At 54.7% G+C, this 9171-nt stretch overlaps 1 protein-coding gene across 1 annotated transcript; it reads right to left on the bottom strand.

Moving 5' to 3' along the window:
- Positions 1-385: 385 nt before the first annotated feature.
- On the bottom strand, positions 386-8217 carry PPP1R1B (protein phosphatase 1 regulatory inhibitor subunit 1B; the record flags this gene model as incomplete). Its single annotated transcript, XM_080923157.1, has 7 exons — positions 386-506; positions 596-718; positions 1908-2105; positions 5917-5992; positions 6327-6349; positions 6617-6677; positions 8137-8217. 7 exons carry the CDS (start codon positions 8215-8217, stop codon positions 457-459), a joined length of 612 nt encoding a protein of 203 aa, XP_080779283.1. The 3' UTR covers positions 386-456.
- Between the last annotated feature and the right edge of the window lie 954 nt (positions 8218-9171).

Genomic DNA, 9171 nt, shown 5'->3' with positions numbered 1-9171 from the left:
GCAAAAGAATGCTTGAGACCTGGGCCCTGGTTGAGGTCTCTGAGAGGGTTGGGGGCTCAAAGCCCACCATAGGAAGAGGGAATGGAGGAGATCTCAGGGCACCTGTAGGCTCTCAGTACCTCCTTTCCCCAAATCTTAGGGCCTGCCCTGTGGGCCTCCTGTGCCTAGGGGAGAGAATCTGGAGAGGAGACTTGTAAAGGTTGAACAGTTATGGCCTTCTGGGGTTTCCAGTGTGGGCTCTCTCGCCTCCCCCTCCCACCGGGTAAATAGAAGAATGACTGGCAGGGAAAGGCATTGGGGACTCTGGGCTTCAGCCAAAGCAAACATAGACCAGCCTTAGTCTTCTAAAAGTCAGAAGCCGCAGCCCTAGCAGGTGAAAGACAGGGTACAAAGGAGGGTGGGGACAGAGTGGGTTTCTGGGGAGCACTTCCTCCTGGGAGATACAGGGCTCTGAGCTTATGTGCCAGGCTCAGGGGGGGTAGGGTGCTGAGACTCCTCTCCAGGCTCTGAAAGACAAGTAAAGAGGACTCAAGGCCATGCTTGGCCCATGAGTTTCCATCCACTTCCCCAGCCCACCACACACTCCAAGGCTCACCACTTAGTGTTGCTCTGCCTTCCACCTGGTCCTCAGAGTTTCCATCTCTCTGGGGCTCATCCAGAGGAGGTGGGCGCTCCCAGGGCCCCTCCAGACCCTGGCCACAAGTAAGCTTCTGCCCTGCTAAAAGAGAGGGCATATATACATAGGCTGAGTGCCCCTCTGGTGCTGTCTGATGGCTTGAGGTAGAGCTTCTGAGACATCCCTCGATGCGAAATGGGCAGAACGCCAGCCTGCACAACTGTCACTATGGTTGTAACTTAGTTCATGGACACTTTTCCAAAGGAAATATTATGTAAGAAGATCAGTGTAGATTACCTTAGATAATTAATGCCTTCTGGGAAGCTGGGTGTGGAGGCTTATGCCAGTAATGAAGAGGCTGAAGCAGGAGGATTGCTTTGGGTTCAAGGTCAGCCTAAGATGCATTGTTAAGATTTGGGCCAACCTGGATTGCAGAATGAGACCCTGTCCTCTCAAGCGGCCCAGAACTGGTCCCCAGAGTTACTCGGGTATGTATGGGATTGCTGTTGTTCCTTGAGGGTCCAGTCATGTGACTCGGGGCCCCCTTCTCCTTCCTGAGGGAGCAGCTTTCATCAATTTTGCACCTGTTCTGGGGGGGGGGATTCTCAGAAGGAGTTCACTCAGCTCTTCCAGCTCTCTGACACCCTCACAGTCAGAGATGCAGAAAGGAGACCCAAGGCTTCTTGTCTGGGTCCAAGAGCTGAATGGAAGTGGGCAACTGCGTAGAAGAGACAACTGTGGGAGGGGATGAGGTCTTTCTGCCGAGTTATCTGGTGTTGGGGTCTTCTGTGGGTTTTTCTCTGGCTCGACAGCATTCTGTGTAGGTTTTAGGTGCCTTATCACCAGGCTGCTGAGGTTAAGAGGTACAGACCAGACTAGTTCTTAAATCCCCAATTCTACATCTGGACACTAGAGGGCACTCTCCCACCCCATCCTAGGAGGGAAAAAGACACCTTCAAGGGTCCTGGAGAGGGCAAGTCAGGCAGCCTCCTTCAGCACAGGAGAGAGCAGATGCTAGGTTTAGAAAGGGAATGTTGGGCTTTCTCTCTGTCTCTGGACTTCCTCACAATTCCCTTCCATGGATAGAAAGTTCCTTTTTGGGTCTAGCCTCAGTTAGTTGTCCTATGCCTTGCCTTAATGTTTAGAAAGGGATGGACAGTGGGGAAAACCTAATCAGGTGAAGGGTTAACCAAGAATAAGGGATGCCAGGTCTCAGAAGCTGGCCATAGAAGGGCATCACAGGATCGTTCTGGAAGAGCAGAAACCGGCAACCATAGCCCCTTCCGCTTACCAGTCCCCCTGCCTTTCAGGACCTCAGCTTGGCTGTCTTCTTCTTCGTCCTCCTCTTCATCCTCCTCATCCTCCTCATCATCCTCTTGTGGATACCCCAGCTCCCGAAGCTCCCCTAACTCATCTTCTTCCTCCGAGGCCTGGTTCTCACTCAGGTTGCTGATGGTCTGCAGGTGGGACTCAGCAATGCGCTGCACGGCTGGCAGAGGGGACGTGGAGAGGCAAGGGTCAGCAAGATGAAAGAACAGCTCATGCTTGCAACTGAGGCAGGGGTGCTGCCCTAAGTTCAGTGTTAAAAGGCTATAGTCCATTCCACATCAAAGTGAGGTGAGAGTCACAGGCATACATTTTAAGCATATTAGCTCTTAAGCTGTTCCAAAATGCTTCCCTCCCCCTAAAACTGGCACCAGAAAAACTCCCCTGCACCACAGGGCACCAGGCTGGGCAAGACCAGGCCAGTACAAAAACAGCTTAGCATTCTCTGGCCAGAGAGGTTCCATAGCCAATGACCAGTTCTGGGAAGTAATTACCAGTGTTAACCCCGGGCAGAAGATGCCAGGCCTATAGGCCAGAGCCATTTTTCCTGACATTGTTCACAACGTTCCATTGCTTTGCCTCCCTGCCCAAAACTGCCTAACATTAGATACCAATCTGCACCCCTTCCCCAGGCTGTCAAAGCAGGATCAGCCCTGAGCCTGGGGTCACAGCGCTCTGCAGTCCTTGCTGGGCAAGTGGACTGTTCAGATGCAGTCCTCACAGTCTTGACCCATATCCCTAGTCTCCCAGCTCCCTCTGCGGTGACCCAGAAAGCAGCAACACCCCACCACCACTACCACGAAGACCTGCTCAGATGCAGCCAAGGAAAGGAACAGTGTGGGCGGCTTCCCAAAGACTAAAAGCGGGGAGGGAAAAAAGGGATGGGCTGGGGGTTTGGGGGATTGTTAAGGTTTGAAAGAACATTATTGGGTTAAGACTGAGGTGAAGGGACTGGGGATGTAGCAGTTACAGGGCCTTGGGTTTTGCTTCGAGCAGAAGCCTGTAATCACAGCACTCATAAAGTAGAGACAAGAAGATCAGGAATGCATATATATGCATCCTCAACTACTTAGTGAGGTCTAATCTAGCCTAGGCTACATAAACAACCCTCTCAAACAAAACTAAACAAAAGACTAAAGCAGGGTCAGCAAGGGGCCAGGGACTATCAGGATTTTAGAGTGGGTGAGACATTAGGTCCACTTCCCCGAGACGAGACGCTTTGCAGTGGCCAGTGGTTCTGGGCTACTTAGTCCAACAGTGGCCCTCCCCTTTGCAGGCCAGGGGGTAGGCTGGAAACCTCCTGTGCAGTGAGCTGGGCCATGTACTCCTGCCAACTCAGGGACAGGCACAGAGGGTGCATTGTGTGTGCCCAATGCCCCGCCCTGCCCCAGCTCCCAACCTACCTCTATCCGCTGCCTGTGGGTAAGCTCTACCCAGGCAATAAAATCTCGATAAATTGCCCTGCCCTGGCCTTGGGAACCCGGCAAAGTTTCACCTTGAGCCAACCCAGAGAGCTCTGACCTGACCTCAAAGCACCCCCTACCCCACTACTCCCCTGAGGCTTAGTGCTGTCCACCCGTCGTGGGGGGCTCTTGAATCTTGACCTACAAAACCCAAGTCCTGCCAGACACATGCCCTTGCCCAGAAAGGACTAAGCTTGCCAAACAGAACCATCTCAGTGGATAAGGGCCTCTGGGCTGGAGGAGAGAGTGGCAGGCAAGCAGTCGGGGGAGGAGAGTTATTTAGTTCGTGATCCAAGGTACTGGCAGGTGTGTGCAGCGCCTCTGCTCCCCCCCCCCCGTTTGCATTACTCAGTTTCTCATGCCTCCTTGAGACTTCAAAAGTCTTTCCCTACAGCACTGTCTCCTTCTCCTACCTCTCCATGTCTAGAACCCAAAACCCCCCTACTCCAAATCTTTCTTTTTAAGATTCAAGAACCCAGCAGGGTGGTGGTGACTGCTCATGCCTTTAATCCCAGTACTTGGGAGGCAAAGACAGGTGGATCTCAAGAGTTTGAGGCCAGCCTGGTCTACAAAGTGAGCTCCTGGACATCCAGGGGTACACAGAGAAACCCTATCTCAGGAGGAAAAAAAAGATTCAAGAACCCCAGTACAGCCCTCTCCTGACTCTTTCCCACATACCTGTGTCTCTTTACCCAGATGCTATAGATACAGCCTGGAGAGACTGGAACAGACAGGTCTTTGGTCAACTTTTGGTACACGAGAGATTTCCTGGCCCTAAACAACCTCAGCCCGCTCCCTAAGTGTAACCAAAGCCAGGAAGGGCTAAACTGGATGTGTAGGTCAGCGTTACATGTGCTTACTGGGTAAGACCCGCAGCACCTCCCCTAAAAGGACATGGGGTAAGGTCCCCCTCATATTCACCCAGCCTAGAGTGGAGAAGACGCAGATTGTCTTAAGACAGAGACTCATTATATATCAGGAGTTAGTCTCAAACTCACTGAGCATGACCTCAAACTTCTGATCCTCCTGGCTCTACCTCCTGAGTGCTAGGCTTACAGGCACGTCAACACACTCGCTTTACGTGGTGCTGGCATTGGAAGCCAAGGATCTCACGAGTGCTCTGCACAAACTTTATGCTCCAGTCTCAAGGCCAAGTTCTTGTACTCCTTGGGAATATGCCACTTTGTCTCCATGCCTGCTTTATACCCTCTCTGTGGCCCTCCGGGAAGTCCTTGCACACTGCCATCCTCCATGTTCCTGTCTCCAGAGAAGGAAAACACCAGCCCCGCTCTCCTGTCCTCCCTGCTTCTCTCCTCTGCTCCCAGGCTTGGCAGACAGGCTGACAGGTGCACCTGTTGACCTTGGCCGCTGAGAAGCCACCTTAAGCCCACCCACCTGGGGGAGCTCTCAGCACACCACCCCCAGGAGAAGGAACAGGCCCGGCAGGAAAGGCCACTGGCACCCAGTTAGGAAGAGGCCCTTGGCTCACTCACGTGCACCTGCTCTTCCTTCTGAAATCACGTCTCCAGCTGTCCTGAAAACCTGGCTTCACACCGCCAGCCGCTCTGCGCACCCCATTTCTTTACCTGTCTTTTCTGGCCTGTTGATTCCATAAGCCTTAGCACTGTCCCTCTTGTAAACTCTCCCTGACCCCTAGAGGCAAAGGGTCCTGGAGGCCAGGGACAGAACCACTCCTTTTCATTTCTATATGAGGCAGTCTTGCTGTGTGGCCCTGGCTGGCCTGGCATTCACTGTATGGCCCAGGCTGATCTCAGGCCCCTACTAATCTTCCTGCCTCTGCCTCCTAAGAGCAGGGATTACAGGTATGAGCCATCAAGTGGCTTTGTTCTTGGGTGTGTTTTTTTTGTTGTTGTTGTTGTTTTGTTTTGTTTTGTTTTTTTGAGATCAGGACTCTAGCTGGCCTGGCATTCTCTCTATAGACCGCTTTGGCCTTGAACTCACAAAAACCAGTCTGCCTCTGTCAGCAAAATGCTGACACTACCATCCTGGCTTATCTAAAATCGACCTTAGGGCCGTAACCCAGAGCACGTCAATTGAATGTTCTACTACTGAGCTACCCTCTAAGCCGCCGAATCCACCTCATCTCATTTCGCCCATTGCCCACCAATGAGACCTGGTGATATGAGACAGGAATGAGACCTTTTAACCCAGACAGAAAAGCGGATGCAGGAGCCCAGGACGCACACCTGCACGCTGGAGTGGAGCTGTGGAGCCTGAGAGGAAAGGAGGCTGCAGGCATGGCCCAACAGAGGCACCCTCAGAGTCACCTTGGGGCTTAATGTCCTGTGGGGCTAGCCTGCTCTCCTTTCAACCCTCAACCTGTTAAGACCCTAGCTGCTCTTTTCCTGCCTCTGGGAACCTGAGAAGGCACTACTCTCCCAGGTCAGGTAGAGGGCTGGCGGCAGTCCTTCCCAGCTGACAGCTTCTCTTCCTCCCCCATGTGCAGGGCTCCAGGATTCCACAAGACAGATGGAGGGGTGGTGTTAGTACCTTTCAGTGATGGAGGAGTGTAGGCACAGGGGTTGGATCTCTTCGACTTTGGGTGGTGCCCCTCTCCTGAGGTTCTCTACAAGAAAGATACAGTTGAAACAGGCTCTCTTCCCTTCCCCCTCCCTCCAGTAGGACAACTGACTTGGACAGTTGACAGAGCATGGACACTGAGAACGCCTAGGCAAGGCCTCAGCCCCATTAGCAGAAGCCTGACTCAGAGCAGGACCTCTGGTCATGGATAACCCACCCCACTAAGAGAGAGGGGTGACACCTGAACAGGGTCATTCCAGGGAAATGCAACTGATATGCTAATATGTCCTGTGGTGGTCCAGGTTGGCTTTGCAGATACCAGTCTACCCCACCCCAGAGGGCCCAGTTAAATGTCCTTCCAGCTGCCCCAGGAAACTCACCTGGTGCGGAGAGGCCTCCTCCTCTGAGAGAGGCCACCAGGCACATACACCAACCATGACCAAGGAGGAAGAGAAGAAGAATCAGGTTACTTTCCCCAAAGCCTCAGTTTTTGGGACAGCAAAAGTGTGTCCTTCCCTCCTGGTGCCAAAAGGTGCCAAGAGGTGCCAAGAGAATAAACCAACCCAGCTGTGTTGGCCTTCTAGGCCATCAGTCTCTGGTCTGTCCCTCTCTCATGGAGACCCTCAGAAAGGCACCAGAGTTGGGGTAGGGAGCACAGAATGGGTCCTACCTGGCGAGGAATGCTCTGAGACCCGGAACAGCATGGCAGGGGTTGGTCTCCGGCGCCGGATCTAAAGAGATGGAGGAAGGAAGGGCAGGATAAATGCCCTATAGGGGCACCTCACCATCACACTCAGCCCGCTGGGAGCTGGGCTTTGGAGTCCTCAGGGAACCAGTGAATCAAAGGCAGCAGGAGCTCACTTGGTTCATTCAATCGCTTTATTTTACAGGGATGAAAAGTCCAGGCCTTAGAGAGGGTCAGCAAAGTGCTCAAGGTCACACAGCACACTGGGTCCAAAGGACTAGGAAAAGCCATCCATGGACTCGTAGTCCAGAGGGCCATACTCCCCTGTTACTACAGAACTTTCTCTAGACACCAAAGCTGGTGTCAGCCCTTACAGCCAGCTTGAGAGCTCGGAGGGAGACACCGAGCTGGTGTCAGCCCTTACAGCCAGCTTGAGAGCTCGGAGGGAGACACCGACGACCCTACCCACCAAAGGTCAGCTCAAGGGCTTCAAAGCAGCTGCATTCAGCTGCAGAAGTTTGAACCCAGTACTGCAGGCACTCCCAACCCTTCCCTGAGGCTGGGGTGTAGGCCTGAGCTCTACACACTGGGGGGGGGGGGGGGGTCTGCTGCTGTCTCTCCAGGTTAGAGTCTGGGCTCTCTGACTGACACAGTCTTTCTCAAGCTGTGGAATTTACCACCCAGTTCTCAAGAAAAATAATGTAAAAGTGTCCTCCTTGGCCACCCCTAGCTTGGCAATCAGACTGTAAGTTAATTAGGTTCCCTTGGAACTCCAGGGAAATGGAGAGAGGACCAGGTAATTGAAGCTGAAGAAGTTGCTGCCAAAAGCTGTTTAGGCTCAGGCTTCGGCCCACCCCTACCAAACACCCCAAGAAGGGCTTTGTCCAGTTTTTACTGCCCCCTCTCTTCAGAGCCATTGACATCTTAGCAACAAGTGTCCTTGCTAGGTCAAGAACAGACCTGTCTCCACCGGTCTCCCTCATCCCTTTGTACGTCTCCCAATCTTCAAAGAAGAGATGTCAGTTCACTCCCTGGGGTTGCAGCTCTAGGTCCTGACCTCAGAGAGTATTCAGAACAACGTTCTGGGGACCTCCACCCTCCCCATGGCTAAGCCTATAGGGTGAAACTGTGGCCCTCTAGACCTTGAGTGGTTGAATGACAGCCTCAGACACCAGAGCTGTTTGTGTTCATGGGGGGCCACCAGGGTGATGTTGTCCCCCGTAGAAAAATGACGAGCCTAGCAGAGCTATGTAAGGACCAAAAGGGCAGTCCCACGGGGGTGGGGGAGGGGGTTGTCTCCGGACGCTCACTGCAGAAATTCTCCTGCCCAAGATTGGCTCAAAGGTCCGAGGAAAAGTTGTTAGGAGTCTCCAGCGAACTTCCCGTCCTGTGGAGCACCCCGCTGCAGCCCAGGCTGGGCCCTCATGGGACAGACCGGACTGTGCTGTGGTGGGGTGGGGGATGTGTGCTGGGGGTGATACGTGAATGGGGCGCGGCCCCCTTACCATCTCCACCTGTCGGGGGTCGAGCTGGCTCGGGGGCGCGGGCACAGAGAACTGGATCTTCTTGCGGTCCTTGGGGTCCATGGCGGGCGGCTGCGCGCTCCTGGGGTGTCTGGTTAAGCCTTGCTCCGCTGTCCGGAGCTGCGGGTGGCGCGTGCTGCGCGGAGAAGGAGGAGGAGCACTGTCCCTACACCCAGGGAAATCCCGCGCTCCACGAGGGGAACACACGAGGGCAGGGAGGGCTGGGCAGCGGGGCTCGCCTGCAGCACCCGGCTCAGCGTCCCCAGGCCAGGGCTCAGGGTCCCCGCGCCTTCGCTGCGCGCTACCGGTTTGGGGCGCGGGGCTCCGGTTCCCGGCCTGAGCTCTCCCCGGGTCTCAGTAGGCTGCCCTCGGCCTCGCTCCACCAGCTTCTCTCTATCCCCCGTTCTGCCTTCTTCCTCTCCGCGCCTCTGCTGCTACTGGCTGCACCCCACGGGTCCCAACCCAGGGATCCCAGCCTGTCCTCTCTGCCAGGGACTAGCGCCCAGGCGTTCGGAGGGAGGGCTTAGGGGAAATCGGCCAATAAGCATCCAGAAGCGTGTTCTCCCGGGGCTGGGAGGAGGGTGCGGAGTGTGAGCCAGGGCTAGGGGAGCGGCCCGGGGGCCCCCTGCCGTCTCCCCAGAACTCGGCGTTGCATTATTGATGGAGTCCAGCGGTGACGCTAAGGGAAGAGGGCAGGGGCAGCTGGAGCCAGGACTCTGGCCTTAATCACTTCGGGCTCCCGGAACGTGGAGTTTTAAGGGAGGCCCGTGAGGTCGAGAAGCGAGTGCCAGCATGTCACGCTGTGAATGGGGGTGTCCTAGAAAGCGAGTGTGAGAGAGGTGTACGTGGGAGGACACCTGTCAGTCATCGTGGTAGGGAGTATGTGCAAGTTAATGCCAGAGGCCTGGAGTGCTGTAGCTACGGAGGGTGGGGGTCGGTGTGTTGTGAGTGTGTGAGTCTATGTAAGTGTGTCAGAGTGTCAAAGATGCGGGTGTGAGTGGCAGCGTGTGGGAGGAC

This window comes from Micromys minutus (assembly GCF_963924665.1).
Source record: "Micromys minutus genome assembly, chromosome: 10".
Lineage (NCBI taxonomy): Eukaryota > Metazoa > Chordata > Mammalia > Rodentia > Muridae > Micromys > Micromys minutus.
The sequence above is the reverse complement of the archived record's forward strand: the minus strand, read 5'-3'. Positions and strand labels throughout refer to the sequence as shown.